The following is an 18,301-nucleotide window of genomic DNA, read 5'->3' as shown; positions in this document are numbered from 1 at the left end:
ATCGGACACTGATCTTGATGATGCGGAGGGGTCCCCAAAGTCGTCCTCGGATGATGTCTCATTTGCAGACATTCTAGAGATCTCAAGCAACGAGGCGGCTGGAATTCCAAACCCCCCTCCGCTGATGAGTCTGTGTTCCTCAAGGCCTTCGGGGCTCAGCCCTCCGCCTCCTGGGTGTCTCCGCCCTTCGAGCTCCTGGATTTGGTTTGTCGGAGGGCGTGGGAACATCCAGATACTGTGGAACCAGTGCCTTCTCGCTCTTTGTCTGCCCCACCCGAGAAGGAGTTCTTAACGAAAGGTGTGGCTGTAGATGCCATGGTGGTGGCATCTGCTACCCAGCAGGACGTGGCAGAGGCTTCAATGTCCGTTCATCCTCCTAATAAGGAGTCTAGGAGCATGGACCGGTACGGGAAGCGCACCCTGACTTCAGCAGCCTTTACTCTGAGGTCCCTAAATTATTTGGCACATTTCACCAGACTACAGAGGGATCTGGTCAAGGAGCTCTCAGACTCCCTCTCAGGTAACCTACCTGAGCAGCTAGCCCAGTCGGTTAGCTCTCAGTTGGCTATCCTTACCTCTATTTCTAACTCGTCCATGAGGCTCATTTCATATGCGGCCGAAGGGGCGGGCAGAGCAGCAGGCACAGGCATGGCTCTACGAAGACAAGCCTGGCTCAGTTTGTGTCAATTCGCGGAGGCCTTCAAGTCTTCCTTTGCCGACGCTCCCTTTGATGGGTCCTCTTTGTTTGGACCCAAGGTAAGACACTCTTACCCGCTGTGAGCAGGAGGGAAAGACTTTATCTGCCGTAGGAGCACGATTTTCCACTCCCTTCGCCTTATCCTGCAGGCTAAGGAGAGGGAATGGTTCCGCAAATCACATAAATTCTTTCCTCAACAGCAGGAAGATTCCCCTTCCAGAGGCAGAGGACGGGGAAATTTTTCTGGGAGACGCCGTCCCAGAGGCGGCAGAGGCCCCCGCAACACTGGAGACAGAGCCCTTTCATGGCTCTTCAGCCTCCCACACTCCATGAGGGATTGCCCGGCTGTGCTGCTCCGGAGCCAGTCGGGTGCCGTTTTGCCAAGCACCTAAAAGCCTGGGAGTCTATTACTCAGGACAGATGGGTGCTTCGGATTATTGCCGGAGGTTACACCATTCCCTTTACACGCTCACCCCCACCGTCCAAAAAAATCCACCCACCACCCAGTCAAAGGGAAATTGCAGCTGTAGAAGCTTCAAGGCTGCTAGAAAAAGGAGTCCTCCAACCGGTCCCCACAGACCAGATCGGATCCGGAAGTTACTCTAGGTTCTTTTTAGTGCCAAAAAATACAGGGGACCTGAGACCCATTTTGGATCTCGGCAAACTAAACCAGTCAGTCATGAAGTCCATATTCCGAATGGTCACTTTGGATGTGCTCCATAGATCTCAGACGCCTATTATCACATACCGATACATCAGGCGTCCAGGAGGTATCTGCGCTTCAGCCTGGGAGACACGTCATTTCCAATTTTGTGCACTGCCCTTTGGTCTCACCACAGCCCCCAGGGTGTTCACAAAGTGTTTGGCAGTAGTGACTGCTCACCTGGAGTCTCTGATTCCAATTTCCCTATCTGGACGACTGGCTCCTGACTGCCACCACCAGGCATCTACTACTAGAGAACCTACAAGCCACCATCTCCCTGGGTGTTTCCCTGGGAATTGCATTCAACTGGTCAAAGTCTGTCTTGCTGCCTTCTCAGCGCATAAGATTCATAGGAGCAGAGATAGACTCAAAATTAATGCGGATCTTCCTTCCTACCGAAAGGATACAAACATTACAAAATCAGGTCCGAGCCCTGCTTCTAAGATCCAAAGCCCCAGCCAGGATGGTCCTGCAACTTTTAGGTTCAATGTCTGCCATGGTTCTCCTAGTTCCTCTGGCAAGGTTGCATATGAGGATTCTCCAGTGGCTATTATCGACACAATGGTCTTTTCAAGATCTCCCCCTCAATCATCACATACTGATTACAGCAACGTGCAAACGGGACCTCCGCTGGTGGCTTCTGCCATCCAATCTGAATCGAGGAAGACCCTTTGTTATACCCCCTCCGGTGGCCACCTTGACTACGGATGCCTCCCAGACTGGGTGGGGGGGGCATTGTCTGGGCAGGTCAGTTCAAGGTTCTTGGCTTCCCAACGAAACATCTCTCCATATCAATGTGTTGGAAATGAGGGCTGTACTTCTGTCCTTACAAGCCCTCCACAAGTTTCTCCCTCAAGGCATTATCGCCATCCACACAGACAACATGTCTGTGGTCTGGTATCTAAACCAACAAGGAGGGACCAGATCTTACCCCCTTTGCAGAGAGGCCATGAGGGTGTGGGAATGGGCAGTGGCTACCAAGCGCTTCCTGGTAGCGACCCACATTCCAGGCAAATCCAATGTATTGGCAGACTGAGCAGGACTATTCTCTCTCCTCACGAGTGGTCTCTGAACGAAACAGTAGCAGCTCAGATTTTCAAAAGATGGGGGATTCCGTGCTGCAACCTGTTTGCAACACCACGAAACACCAAGTGCAAAAGGTTCTTTTCCTTGACCCCGCGTCAAGGGGAGACAGCTACAGATGCTCTAGTCCAACCTTTGCCAACAGGACTGCTTTATGCTTTTCCTCAAGATTCCACTCCTCCCCTCCCCAAAGTCATCCAGAAAGCTTCCCAATTGGGGTCCACAATGATTCTAATTGCTCCGTACTGGCCTCGTCAAGTATGGTTCCCCTACCTACAGAAATATACTCTGGATGGTCCTTGGACCTAATTCCGGACCTTCTGGTTCATCAGTCGGGACAACAGCACCAGTCCCTTCACACTTTGAAATTAACAGCTTGGCTCCTCCACTTCCGACTATAGTCAGAAATCACACCTTGGACCCGGAAGTTATTCGCATTTTATCTTCAGCCCACAAACCCACCACTAAAGTTGTATCACAGTAAGTGGAAGAGGTTTGCTATCTGGGCTCAACTCAGAGGATTAGACCCTATTACTGCCCCGATACCAGAGGTCTTGAAATTTTTAACATCCTTGTTTAATCAAGGATCTTCAGTCTCTACTATAAAGTCCAACTAGCAGCTATCTCCAAATTTCACGATTCCACAGACCCACCGTTGATGAGCAGCAGATTATGTAAAACTTTCATGAAAGGTGCTGTGCTTTTAAGACCCCCAGTTTTTCATCCTGCCCCTCCGTGGGATCTTGATTTGGTACTTCGTGCCTTAACATCTTCCCCCTTTGAACTGGCTGCTACATGTGAGTTGAAATATCTGTCTTGGAAAACTGCCTTCTTAATTGCAATTACCTCTGCAAGAAGAGTTTCAGAACTTCAAGCCCTATCTATCAAACCACCGTACTTGATTTTTCACAAGGATTGAGTATCACTTAGACCTAATCCATCTTTTGTCCCAAAAGTTTGCTCTAATCTCTGTCTCCAACAATCTTTAGAGCTACCAGTTTTCTTTCCAAAATTTTCAAACAAAGCGGAATCCACCTTCCATACATTGGATGTTCACAGGCAATTGCGCTTCTATCTAGATAGGACTCAGCAAATTCGGAAAACAGATCAATTGTTTCTGTCCTTTTCAGATAATAAACTGGGTAAAACCATCACTAAAGCTACTATTGCCAAATGGATCAGAGATTGCATAACTCAAGCTTATTCCTCTTCAAATAAGCAACTTACAACATCTGTCAAAGCTCACTCTACTAGAGCTATGGCTACCTCTATTGCATTCCATTCCAAGCTCGCTATTTCTGAAATTTGTGCTGCGGCTACTTGGTCCAACCCACACACTTTCATTTCCCACTATAAATTGGATGTGGCATCTAAAGGACGAGCATCATTTGGTTCCACGGTACTCAGGAGTGTTTTCAGTGAGCCACCCAGGATTTAGGTGCTAGGGAAGCTGTCCCATCGGTCAGAATGTAGGCGAGATAGGATCACATAACATCTTTTAGTTATGTACTCACCATAACTTCAGATGTTTGGGATCCATCTCGCCTACATTCCTAATACCCACCCTCCTTCCCCCTGCCTTGGAGATCAGAAGAGATTGAATGGTTTGGGTTCTACTGTTTTTTATCTTGTATCATCTGTCAATGTTATATAAGCAGTGCATGCGTGTGTGCATGTATGCAGACAAACTAGATCTGGGGGACTGGTAGTGGTGCATCCTGGGATATAGTAAGCTCAGCCAATAAGAGACTTCGCTCTTTGGCATAAGCGTGCCGAGTCGGAGCCGAGGATCGGCTCCGAACCCATCAGTCAGAATGTAGGCGAGATGGATCTCAAACATCTGAAGTTATGGTGAGTACATAACTAAAAGTTATAGATAACACTTCACTTTGATTTTTTTTTTTTTTTTTTTTTTTTTTTTATAGAAAACCAGTGTAGCACTTATGATATTTAACCAAAATTGGAGCACATGAGTGTTACGTACATTGAAAAAAGCAATTTGCCTATGGAACACTCATGTGTACAGCCTAGTCGTAGAATTGCCCCATTAGTCTTTTACATTTGCTGAAAAATTGTTAAATATCTAGTCCAAACCTTGACCACATTGCTCGTATCTTAAGACTATCAAAAATATTATGTGAAAGGTACACCATTTAAATTCCCTAATACCCCCTGTCCATCCTGGTGAGGGGCACATCTGTGCCATCTCACAATGGAGTCTCCTGTGGTTTCGGTCTGCCTCCATTCCTGTGGTTTCGGGTTTAGTTCATGTTATTTATCCTTATAAGGTGCAATGCCACCTCTTTTCTGAAAGAGGAGATGTCCTGAATCCGGACGGGAAGATGGAAGGGATAAATGCAGGGTTTTCTCCCTGGTTGTCTGATTTCAGACTCTTAAAGCTCAGGGAGGATGTCCCTGCCAACAGTTTTCCTAATAGTCAGCCTGCTGCCCCTAAAAGTTCCTCCATCTTTATCATACACTCACAGACCTGCACCAGCTGCTATAGCTACTGCTGCTTCACATTGGGTGAATTCAAATTGTACTCCTCTGAAAAGGATGATGGTAATGAGGCTGGGTGGGGGTGTGCTTTTGTAACTTTCAGAAGTTTTGAATAGTCAGGCTCTTATGTTGCAGCTTTTTCTGAGTAATGTGCAAGTATGAGGAATGTTTTGTCTGCAGTTTCTTTTGGAAAAATCTGCTTTAATTGTTTCTTCCATTGTACAAGTCACAATTCATTGTGTCTGACTCATGGATACTTATGGCCACTGGTATTGTTTTGAGGAAGTTTGTCCTCCACCTCTTGGGTGTGAAAGATTTTAAATTCTCCTTTTGGATAATTTTTCCTCCACTGCAGAGGTTATAAGTGTGGTGAAATAGGCAAGTTAATACAGGGAATATCTCCAAATTTTTCAGCTCTGTTAGAGAATTCTCTAACCTTAACAAATATTGGCAAAAATGTCAATGTGCTGGTAAACAGGCTCCTTAGAAGAGATGGTGGTAGGGTCCAAAAAGTTAGGACCTCCCTCCAAAACCAAGAACAGTCCCAAGTCAGTGATTGCTTAAGGGGACCTCTGTCGTGCCCCCCCCCCCCCACACACACACACACGCACACACCTTGGTATTTTTTTCTCCCCCAGAAAGTCTGAATATCAGGCAGATGGATCCTGAAAATCTTACATTTTCAGGGAGTAATTCCTCGTCCACCAGACTAGTTGCTGTTGTCCTTCAACACGTGCTATTCCATGAAGTATTTCCTTCCCATATTGGGGAAAGCTTTTATTCAAGAAGTACCAAAGAGTATGTTTGAACAGTTTTGGGTCACTGTGAAAAAACCCAGCGCCTAATTTCAGGATGTCTCTTCATAACATGTTGCATCATCCTCATGTTTCTTGGCAACACTAGATTTTAGGATGCTGTTCACTTGGCTATTCATGCAGACTTCAGTTATTTGAAGCTTGCCTGGATTATGCTACAAGTTCTATGCTTTACCCAGCTCATTGCAGACTACATGGTATCCAAAATTTTCCATATTTAGACTAATCTTTCCACAGTCTTTCAAAAGTGTTAAATGTCTCATTGGTGAGGGAGCTGGAATTCCAAGAGAACATTCGGTTTTTTTGATTCCTCAATGCACTTGTGTGCCTGATGTATTGAGCATCTTTGTTCAGAGCTTTTCCACAGGCAAAATCCCTTTCTAAGGTTTTCCACTCTCGCTGTGAGGGGAATACTTTAGGATTTTTGAGTCTCATGGCATCAGTTTCGCATGATACCTCTGGCAAGGCCCCACATGAGAAGGATATAATGGTATCTGACCTATTTTGTCCCAACATACTTTCTTTTCAAATCCCATTGCTGGAGTTTGTCAGATCCCTTGTATGCAGTAAATTTTCCTAAATCCTGGCCTTATACCCCCTTGCAGACTAGTGATGTAGGATGCCTTAACAGTACATTCTTACTGTAGACCTCCTACATTCTGTCTGAGAAAATTGTCAGACAAGCTGAGGAGAACGAGGGTAGCACCTCACAAATGGATACTAGCTTGGAAGGGTCTTTAAGAACTCCTCGCAGATGGATCAAATCTTGTTAAGTGTACCTATTTGTTCAGAGCAAAGATCCTGCTGCAGGACCCCATGCAAGAAGGCTTAGACAGATTCCTTTTTTCTTTTCTTTGGACAAGAATGTTCTTGTGTGCTTTTTCACACTTTCCACTGATATCCAGAGTACTTCTGAAGGTTCAGAAGGAATCTTCCCTGGTCATTGTGCTGACTCCATTGAATGGGATTTTATTAGGCACTGGCACCTGTTAAGACATGCAGCAGATACTAATGGAGGCAAACCCTGCTACTAGGAAATCATATATTAGCAAATGGGAAATTGTGTATTGGCAAATGAGGAAAGGTTTTCTAGATGGAGCCAACATGACCACCTATTCATGGCTAGTTTTCTGGTTTTACAATGCTATCTTGTGGCATTTCTTGGTCGTCCTGTATCAGACATTTCAGCAATTCTACCCATAGATCACTAGTGGTTTTGCATAAGAGGCCTAGAAGAAAATTGGTGGCCCCTCCTTGGGATCTTAATTTTGTTAGAGAATTTAACTTTCCCCATTTGAACCAGATAATCTGACTAGGTTAACTTGGTAACTGAGTGCTCTGACTCCTGCCTGAGTATCAGGGTGACTCGGAATAAGAGTTTGCAACTCCTATCTCATGTGCAACAGGTTTGTTTTTTCCTAAAATGGTACCAGTTTAAGCTAAACTATCCATCTCCCAGTTTTTTTTCCTGGACCTAAAAATGAGGGAGTGTTCTCCACCTTTTCGAGTTCACTCTCTAGCATGACACTACTAAGCAGGTAAAAGCTGCACTCTAAAGCCAAAAACACAGCATCCATGGGGACCGGACAACATCCCAGGCTGCATTTTACACTAACTTCAGAATGACCTGGCTCCCCACTTAAGCACCATGTTCAATAATAGCCTCGCATCAGGCTTTGCCCACTGAATGGTGCACAGCAACAGTTATCCCACTCAAAGGGAGCCACCACTGATCCTGGGAACTATCGACCTATTAGCCTGACGAGCCTTGTCTGCAAGGCCATGAAGTGTCATCATGGAACTCATTTACCAAAGACATTGGTAACCTCCAAACTCTGGATCCTACCCAGTTCGGGTTTGTGAAAGGCAGAGCATGCCTCCTGAGACTTCTTTGAGGCAGTCTCCAAAGCCATAGATGAGGGTAAGGTGGTTCACACAGCCTTTCTTGACCTTGCCAAGGTGACACCATCCCCCATTCTGGAATTATAGCTAAACTCACTAATCTAGGTATAAATCCCTACGTCACAAGATGGGTTGCCAACTGCCTCACTGACAAACCCACACTAAAGAGTTGACCTTAAAGCAGTGACCAGTGAAGTACCACAGGGTTCCTTCCTGGGACCTCTCCTGTTTGGTATCTACTTCTCTGAAGTATAGGCTAATACAGAAGGCCTCTGGCTAAGATGACTGCAAACTAGGAGCCATAGTAAAGTCCCCAAATGATGTGCACATCCTACAGAAGGGCTTCGCAGAGACAGATGCCTGGTGTCAGAGCCATGGCCTCAAGCTCAATGCCAAAGTGCGGTGTCCTCCCATTTGTTAAACTCTGTACACATGAACTACCACATAGGCAGCAATCTACTTAACACCGAATGTGTGAGACCTTGGGACCTAGGTGGACAGTAGTCTCTCTCCTTTGATAGTCACATTGCCACAAGTCTCTCCTTTGATAGGCACATTGCCACAGTAGTCAAAGTCCTTCTACATGGCACACCTCATAAAAGGGTTCTCATCCAGGAAAGAGTAATTCGTTAGACCCATTATAGAGTACAATTCCCCTTTTGGAATGTACCTTGCAAGACCTCTGCAGCAGCTGGAAAGTGTACCTCACAAAGAGGATTACTGACCTCATAGCATATCTCCAACTCTGAGGTGATCTCTGCCCAGCATATAAAGCTATGTCAAACCCAGAGCTGTTGGACATGCTACAGCTAAAGAAATCCCAATCCCTCCAAGCTACATGCCCTAGAGGCGTAAACTTGTCACGACAATAAACGGGACTTGCTGGAGGATAGAATCCTGTCCCAGACACTTCCCATACTCTGGAACAGGCTACCCATCTATGTCAAGCAAAGTTCTTCAATTGCACTCTTCAAGGAAAAATCTTGAGTGGATGGGAAATGGGAAATACGCCCCAGGGATCACTTCTGTGTGTCTGCTCGACAGTGGCACAGGAAAATAACTTTTGTGGTGTAAGCCAGGGAACCTTGTTGGCTAGGCTTGCGTAGGCCCTTGGGCCGATAGCCTAGTACCTACCTATGAACTCCATCTTTTTTTGGCTTCGTATCGATTATTTAATTGTGCGGGAAAAAAGGGGCAACCTGTGTCAAATGGTTCTTGCATGCTATTACCTCAGTCACCACACAACTTATTCCAAGCAGGGTCAAGGCCCACTCTTCCGGGGACTTGCCTTACTCTGTGGCTTTTTGGAAAGGATTGGATTCTAGAAGTGCTCTACATGTGTATAAAAGGCATTACAAGATTTATTCCTTCTCTATCTGGCTTTGCTATCTGTGTTCAGGAGATCCTCAATCTTTTCCTTTTTCTTTTCTACCTCCCAAATAAGTTTGAGTAATCTAGCCAAATAGTTAAGGCTATGAACATAGTACAGTTATGGTAAGTTATTTGTAGTGGTGATCTAACCTCTAGTATTGTACAGTAGCTGCCACCCCCCCCCCCTTCCAGTGCACTTTTTTTTTTTTGCGTGTGCCAAGGTGTGAATTTTCCTAGCATTGTTCCTTCAGGATTCAGCCTTCCTGATGGGTTTGGTACCCAAACATGAACTAGTTAGCTTTGCTCGAGCTGGCAGTTTGGGTGTGTTTGACAGTGCTTTGGAATCTAGTAGGCTGTCATATTCTTGGTAGGATATAACCCATGTTTACTGCAGCACTGATCATGCTAATATCTATAGCCAGGTTTCCTTGCACAACTCTACTGATTTGGTATGAAGTTTCATGTCTTTGAACACACAGCATTGTAGTTGTATGGTACATAAGTGAGAAGGGGGATGTAGTCCTACCCAAGCAAGAAGGGGTGGATGTAGTCATTCCCAAGTGAGAAACTGAGCATGTGAATGCAGCATGTTTGGCTTGTATTTTCCCCTGGAGAGTTATGCAAGTGCCATAAGCATTGTTTAGAGTTTAAACTATTCTGAATTTTGTTATTTAGTGGTTAGTATAGAAAGAGAAAATTTAGTGTGAAAAATGATTCTGATAGTTATAAAAGGCTACTAATCTGGGGGGAATTGACCTGGATTTATAACTGGAATAAATCTGTTTACTGTGTAGGTGGTCTTAACTTTTGGGTTAGTAGTGTTTAACATGTGTTGGAAGTGTTCCAGGTTTTGGAAATAGGAGTAAAGGGAATCCCCAGCCTTGTTTATTACTGAGACTTTAAGTGTGTATTTAGAGCAAAGTTGTTTAGTGCTTACATATGTAATGTTTGCAAGGCTAGGGTTCTGTCAGGCTGAACTAAGCTGGATATAGGTATTGAGGGAGCTCTAGACATTTTAATTGTCATAGGGAGGAGCAATGATGTGACCCATGTGGGGAATTTGTAGCAAACTAGAATTTTGTTATAGCATGATTCAAGTTGGCAAAGTTCAGCCTTTGCAAGGCAAGTATGGGGGAAGCATAGAGTGGCTATGAGGCGAGTTCTAGCTATGTCTAATCTGGCTTAATTTGACAGAAATGGCTTAATGTGATAGAGCAAAGTTTAATGTGAGTCTTTAATGGATTCAGATGAATGTCAAATTACACCTAGTCGTTTGGTTTGGGAGATGGCAGTAATTGTTTAGAGGAAAATATGAGGTTGGGGTGTATGGTTGGTTGGGAGAAATAGCATAAGCGTGGTCTAATGGTAAGGTTATTGATGAACTCTATTTGGAGTAAGGAATTAACTGTTTTCGGTATTTTTATTAAGAATTAGATGATGGACTTGGGTGGGCTAAGATTGTCTAAGCAAATAAGTAGGCATGTGGTCACTGATACTATTGGAGACACCCTGTTTGGAAGGATATGGGTGATCTGTTTTTTTTGAGGGCCCAGTCTAAAATAGTGTCACCAGTTTTATCTATTCTGGTAGGCTCTTGCATGAGCTGAAATAAACCATGTAGGTTTATAAAATTAAAAGGGATACTAGTGTGAGGTCCAGTCTGTATTGAAATCTGTCGTCATGGTTTCTTGTTGGAAGGTTGAGGATAGCAAAGAATGTCAACAGCTGAATTATCACCAGGGGAAATGTATATGGCTACTATGATCAATGTTTTTAGTTTACTTGCAAGTATTTCTGTGTTAAATGAAGGATAACTGCTTATGAGTTCTAGTGCAAGGTTTTGTTTGAACATAGCGACACCACCTCCACAGTTAAGTCGAAAGATGTTGTATCCAGGGGCTATCATTGTTTTTGATATGTGGTTTGAGCCAGGTTTCAGAGTAGTGGCAGTGTTGGGTAGTATAAATCTAGTAAAGCATGGAGGTCATTAACTTTTAATTTAGGTTTATGTTAAGAAATGGTGTTTGTGGTGAGAGGGTTTGGGGGGTGGAAGTTGTAGAATAAGTGGAGGTTATGTTTTGATGAAAAGTGGTAACCTTCACCCTAACTGGTCACCACTAAGTTTTATAATTGTGACTTAACAGTTTTTTGAAATATTTGTAGAGGAATTTAATTTGTGAGGAGAGCATCCACTTTAGAACTGGCTTTGTGGTATTTGAGTGGAAAGAAACCTATGTAGATAGTGGTAGAGGGGTGTGGTTCAGGTAGTGGTTGCAAATGGGTATTTTGATATGGGGTAGTTGCAAATGGGTATTTTGATATGGGGTAGTTGTAAATGGGTATTTTGATATGGGGTAGTAGTTTGTGGAGTGATAGTTTAGCTTGACCAACGTTCATATTACCATTATTAGAGTAAGGTTAAGATGAGAAATAAGGCTGAAGAGTTTTTATTGAATGTTGAAGTGACTGACATAGGGGGGAGAAAGATAAGATTTTAATGAAGGGAAGAGCTTAGTTCTATTCTTTCAAATTATAAAATATAGTCAGTTATGTTTTGTAGTAGGGAGTTGTAATAGAAATACAATATGTAAATAAAGGGGTGAGCTTGACTTGAGTATATGAAGCAGGCGGAGCCAAGGATGACCAACTGCTAAAAAAAAGCAGCCCGTCACTTTGGAGAAGGCAACTGAGGAGAACCTCACAGGAATTTCACCACATCTGTAAAGTAATAAAATAAATGCAAACCTATCACCACATACAAATAGAGCTTAAAGTAAGCACTAAAAGGGAAGGGGTGGCTCCAGTAGTGTGCACTCCCGGGCAAGTTAAATTACAAATGTGCAGACAGTGTAATATAGATCAAACGCATACACTGGAGTATTTGTTTAGTCAGGAAAAGACCAATCGTGATTAGTGTGATTAATAGGTGGAAGTTTGCTTTGGGTTGACACCTGCTGACGATAAGTGAAACCCGATAACAGGTTCTGCAATTGAAAGGAAAATAGCATTAGAGGTACAGATAAAGACTTAGAGCAATATAACCGTGTGAGAATAAAACATTAGAATGTAATAACCCTATAGTTCTGTCAGCAAGTATACCATTCCTCAGAAAAAACAGATGTACGTGTATAATGTACATTCTCATTGAGTACAACAGTAAAAATGGTCATACATAATGTTATAACAGAATAACAGCAGTAATAAAATTAAGAGATGTACAACATCTTTTCCCAGACAAGCAGATAGCTGGCAAGTAAACTTAATCTCCATCCAAAGCTGTTCAGTATAATCGAATATTATGAATAGGAGCCAAAGTGGCAAACACCAATTGTAATTAGACTGGGTAAATATCATTGCTTAAAATGTATTAGTAAAAGGTCATAAGGAATGAAATGACTACAAGCCACCATGCAAGTAAATTATTGTTCCGACTCTATTAGTTCATGATATTATGGCCACAGGCTGCACTAAATGGTCCTGGACTCCTGACTAGGAAAATCCACACCATTTATTTTAGCCTTGCATTGGTCTTTGACAGAATTCAATTCAGCTAATTGTTTCCAAGGTTGCAACTGTAGCACGATAGTCATTTGCTAGACTTTTGGCTTGCTTAACAATGGAAAGTCACTACACGTAGTGTGGATGACCATCTGTTGTGGTGTACTAACAACAAATCTTGCACAACTGTTTCAGCTAGTTCACTGTCCTTAACTGGTGACTTGTTTATTTGGCTGTGTTTAAACAAGCCTCTAAATTAGTCAACCAGTCCTCAAGCTGTAGTTGCTTTTACTTTTGTGTAGCATATACTTTTACTCAAAATACCTACAGATTGTGGAGCCAGTCCTAATGGATTTGAAAATTCTTTTGCCTCTAATTTCTACAGTATCTGTCCTATGACCTCGCCCTAAGATAGTTTAGTATGTTTAAACTTTTGTTGCACAACACACTTGTAATATTTGCATGTAAATCTGTACACAAATAAAATTCCATCCAACTTTGATCAGGACAGGCAGTGCATTATAGGATGGGGAGATGGTAAAAGAACCTGGGCAAGTTTGGATTGCTTTAATGGTCTAATTGCTTCATGGGCTGCATAAGGGTGATTCCACGTGTGCTTATTTCTTGTTTTTGGAAGTTAACTTTGCAGTGGCAGTCTAAGTGCATTGTAAACTGCATCATTAAACTTTCATATGCATAGATAACCTAGAATTCTGGTTGTGTCCAACATTTGGTCTTGTAATGTCTCCTTCAGATTTTTTAAAGCTGCAACTTTAGCTAGATCTTTAATTTGATTTGAAATTGAATGCCACCTCTTTGACCTCCATTAGATTGGCTGATGTAAAGATTTTGGGGCTTCCCTGGGTTAGGTTTCCCTATAGCCAGAGCATCTCTTAAAGAATTTTGAGTTGCTTGCCTGTTGCGTCTCAGCTTTTCCCAGTTAGGGGTCGCTCAGCGAAGGTATGCCCATTCATGCAAGTCTCCACACACAAGACGCTCTAGCTGAGAATCTAACAGGACAACATCTTGCTGAGAGGCGACAGTGCTACCGCAGCACCACCACTGCATGTAATGGTACTAATTTGAGGTGCAAACTTGCTGTAGGACAGTATCCTTCCCTTCATTTCTCTTCAGCACTTGACAGTGTCTTAACCTTTTTTTTTTTTTTGTTGGTTGCAGACAGGATGAGACAGTGGCATGATTGACCTCCTTGGTCACAGGTTTTGTCGACTAATTGTACCTACTTGGCATATGTCCAGCTACTAAGTGGTGCTTTTTTGGGTGGGGGCTTCAGTAAAGTATGAGTGTATAGTAAACTCCCTGTGCCGTGGACTTTGCCCTTGGGGGTGGGGTTTCCTGTGCAGTGTTAGGGACTTTGCCCTGGGGGGGGTGGGGTTTTTACTGCATCTGTCTGAACTGTTGCTTGGGTGTGAGGGGCCTGCATGCAGAATTTTCCTATGGCCTTATCGACAGCTTTGTTTGTCCCTACTCCCCTGCTTCACAAAATGCCCTACTCCCCCTATGTAAACACTTGAATCCCACGTCTCATCTTTGCTCAAGTCTGTAAACCTTTGTGCACTTATGCACAGTACTCCATAACTGGATGTGCCTCCAGCACTAAATTTGGGATGGTCATCCTGGTTGAGTGCATGGGTTGTTGCATGCCAAGTTGTCACTTGTGTAGTGTTAACTTTTGCTAGACATGACATTGTTCGGTGGCTGTGTTGCCAAAGAAAGCTCTAGCACACTCTATGGAGACCTACTTTGTTGGAAAAGGCTGGTGACTTGAAATTGCAGCCCTATCCATTTATGCCTTTCACACTGCTAATTGAGGAGTACTTCAAAAAGCAACTAGATTAACATCTCCCCGTAAAGTCCCTTTGTGACATTTTGCCACCCTAATGTACCCATCAGTCCCAGGTTCCTAAGGGCTGTTGTCTCCCAGTTTTGAAGTGTTTCACAGGTGCTGGCTACTACCACCTCTCATGGCTTCACCTGATGGTGTTATGGAGCCTAGCAGTACTAGATGTGATGAAGCTGAGCTGCTCTGAGCTCCGTACTTTACACTGTACCTGATTCTCCTCTAGCTTCTGTATTCAGTTTGTGACAAAGTGCCTTGTAACTTTTTGCAGCCTCTGAGTGAACACCGTTGCACTTGTACTTTTCTCCTATCATGCAAGACCCCATCACTAGTAACTTCACTTTCCAGCTTCCATTCGTTCTGTCCTTGAGATGCCTTTATTTGCTTTCTAATCTTTTTATGTAGCTGCTTTCCCCATGATTTTTTTTATGCTTGTCCTTATTGTAAATCATAAGCTGCTAAAAGTGGTGCTTCAATCCACTATTAACATTCCCATTTCACTGAGCACAAGGATTGCTTGGGTCCTGAAAGTTTAAAAGTAGGTGAACATCTGTACCTTGTTTGTGCCCTTGTCTGTGCATATAATTTCTGATTTAAATGCATCCGGCTACTCATCCCCCTCAACATGGTCTATTCCTACTGCTCTGGCTTTAGCAGTACTTTCAGAAAGCTATTCATTAAATTGGCTGTACTGCAGCTCTCTTGTGAAATGAGGCTAGGCTGACTCCCATCATCCTCTGCACAGAAAAATGAGAAGAACTTAAATGTTATGATGCAGATGTTTTAGTTCCTGTAAGAGCGTGAAGTCTATTCACACAAACTAGTAACTATGGTGCCCACATCCAGTGCTACAGCGAGTAATCTTACAGTAAAAGGGGGTAGACCCTTTTCACTAGGGCTCCAGCAACAGCTGGAGTTCTTGCTCTGTTTTACTCCCCCTGTGCTGGCTACTACTGCGTTTTCTTTGTATTCTGTACTGTATACATATGCAGATCTGCTGTGGCAGTTGCCTACCTACTATTGCATTACTGACTTTTTTAAAAGGAGTTTAACTCTTGTGTATGCATATTTAACACCTAATATGCATTGGAACAAAAGACATGTTTGGGGAGGTTGTAACTGTATGGCTGCTAGCTATACAAGTGGAATTTCCTTTGTAAATTTATTCCATTGTCCATATGGAGTAGTTAAAATGAAAATATCTACTGACATAGAAGAACCTTTTTGTCCTTGTGTAATCTACTCAACTTTTGTATTGAGTGAATGTTTTTAGCAGGGCACACAAGATCCATTTACTCAAATGATTCTGGTGATCTGATATCACTTCTGGTCCAGATGTATTGGTCTGCAGTTGTGTTCCCCATAATTATGTATTGACCATGTCTCAATTTTAGGGATTCCTAGTCCATTTTTAATGAAAATCCTCCCTTTGTTTGGAGGAGGCAGAGAAAGAACAAAGCTACATTTGCTTGAAGTTGGAGAGAGCTAATTTTAAACGTTTTTGCTACTGTCAACTAATGTCTTTCAACCTTTAATTTGCAGCATTTTTGGGGACCTGTGGCTAACTGGGGGCTTCCAATCGCTGCTATGAATGATATGAAGAAAAGTCCAGAGATCATCAGTGGCAGAATGACGTTTGGTAAGTGAATTTTATTGCTTCCTTTTTTTTTTTTTTTTTTTTTTATAGGGACGGAATTTTGGTTAATGCACCTTGAGTGGACGGCTTCACTGCTGCAGGCATTTTATTATAGCTGTAAGAGATGGAACCAGTTAATTTAGTAGATTAACGCTCAGCATAGCAATTGGGACAAAAGCAACCAATTCAAAAAAAAACAAAATACTTTATAGCATTAGCGCTTATTTTTATAAAACATAGACAATCGGATATACAATAACAATGCATAGTAATTTTACAATTGTGATGTAATTTTAATAAACTTCATAACATGACCAGCACCAAGCAACCATTAAAAATTACAAAAAACCTGTATAATAAAAATTGCAAATAGACAATTACCACAATAAATGTGCATGTGCTAAATATCAGCACTTTTTTAATCCCATTAAGACCACTTTTTATTACCTAACCAAAGATTTCAATTTTAAAAGGAAAGCTATACTTTATGTTGTCATTCAACCCCGGATATTTATTTGAATTCAGCTTCAACTGCCAAATTAGTTCATCTTTTTCAATAAGATGACCCATCCCTGTGTGTTTTCTACTTTGTCTAATACTATAAATTTAAACCAATGGTAGCCTTGCTGTTCCATATGTCTAAACGGAGCATTTGTAGTTTTTTTATATATATGTTCATATATTCAGCTACGGAGCTTACACTCCCATCTTGCCTACGTAAAAGGCTTCACATATTTGACTGGGCTGTGTAAACCACCCTGGTAGTGTCACAATTAACTGTCCATTTTATTAATATTAACCTTATTACACTCCAAAATATATTTGCACTACTACATCTCTCATATAAAACATCCTTGGATGATTTACAGTGGCTTTTTCTCCTTTTCAAAGATGTTTTCGAATTAAATCTTTTCCTGTATGCTATAATGGGCCTTTCTCCCACACTCTGTCATTACTTTCTCGTAGGATGTTCCAGTTCTTATTCAAAATCCATCGAATGTCGGAACTCTCCAAATTTTAAAGAGGTGATTAGGGCTTTAGGGTACTTGTTATGGTCCTCTTATTCCTGTTATACTATTCAAACTGTCATCCAATTTTAGAATACCACTGAAATGCCCCATCCCCTTTTCAAAGACACTTCATCAATAAGTTCCTAGACCATCAGCCTAGGATAGCACTTTTCAAACATTCCCAATAAATTCAGTCAAAATCCACCTCTAGCATACTTATTTGGGCAGCCCGTACCAATTGCCCCTTGACTACATCCCTTTTCTGCTTGTGTGGGTGGGAGCTTGTAAAATGCAATAGCATATTGGAATATATGGGCTACCTGTACACCTGTGAAACATTTGCCCAATGTGTTGTCCTTTTTCAAGCATTGCATCCAGATGAGCCATCCTGTCCATATCATGAGTATGTGACAGATAAAAATTCTGTACTCTTATTAATATAATCTGTACATAATAAGCTCTCATCTGTACATAATAGGTTCTCCTCACCATCTCTCCACACCATAAAAGCAGCATCCAAATAATGCAAATATAATTTCATGGAATACATGCATGGTGGGTGTAAAATGTATAGAAATGTCCATTGTAATCCCCATATTAGCTGAAAGGAACTTACTGGTGAACCCATCGCAACACACTCCTTTTGCCTATATATTTTACCCCCTCTAAAAATAATTCAATATAATGTCCAGCAACAAAATTTATGCATCCCTGGTCCACCCCTCTTTCTAAATCCTGCACCCATTCCGATCCTGTAGAGTGCAGAATTACTGCTCAGTCATAACCAAGTTAGTTTCAGAATAGGTGACTTAAATCCTTGCATAGATGGTGCTCATCCACTAAGTGTTTTAACTTATGATCCACATATTGGGCACACTCCACCCATCCACTGTAGGTCTCATGGGGGGGGAGGTCAGCAGATTCATGGAGTTTGAGACTCCTAAAAGTTTAGAGCTACAGAGGCAGCAATAGCTGAATATTAAACTTCCGTACTTCATCCTTAAACATATATCCCTCAGCTCACCAGTAATTCTAAGAAATGTTCAGTTCCAATCTACTGGATTCCTAATATGCTCTATGTAAAAATATTAAATGCATCCATTTTTTTCCATAATTACCATTCCCCCTCCCTTATCTGGTTTCATAGCCCCCAATTCACGATTCTTAATGAACAGTATCTTATCTCTGTTCAACATTACTAGATTACCATTTTTTCCTAAAACGGC

The 18,301-nt window shown here is 42.3% G+C and overlaps 1 protein-coding gene across 1 annotated transcript in view; it reads left to right on the top strand.

The window, feature by feature from the left end:
* Positions 1-18,301, top strand: part of MPC1 (mitochondrial pyruvate carrier 1) — a 79,429-nt gene that overhangs the window by 17,570 nt on the left and 43,558 nt on the right. Inside the window, exon 3 of the mRNA XM_044069474.1 lies at positions 15,972-16,068. Within this exon, the coding sequence (XP_043925409.1) occupies positions 15,972-16,068 (97 nt within the window). The remainder of the gene's footprint in view (positions 1-15,971; positions 16,069-18,301) is intronic.

Source organism: Protopterus annectens, chromosome 1.part0 (assembly GCF_019279795.1).
Source record: "Protopterus annectens isolate FY-2018-M chromosome 1.part0, PAN1.0, whole genome shotgun sequence".
Classification (NCBI taxonomy): domain Eukaryota; kingdom Metazoa; phylum Chordata; order Ceratodontiformes; family Protopteridae; genus Protopterus; species Protopterus annectens.
Note: the sequence above shows the minus strand (reverse complement) of the source record. Positions and strands in the feature narration are given on the sequence as shown.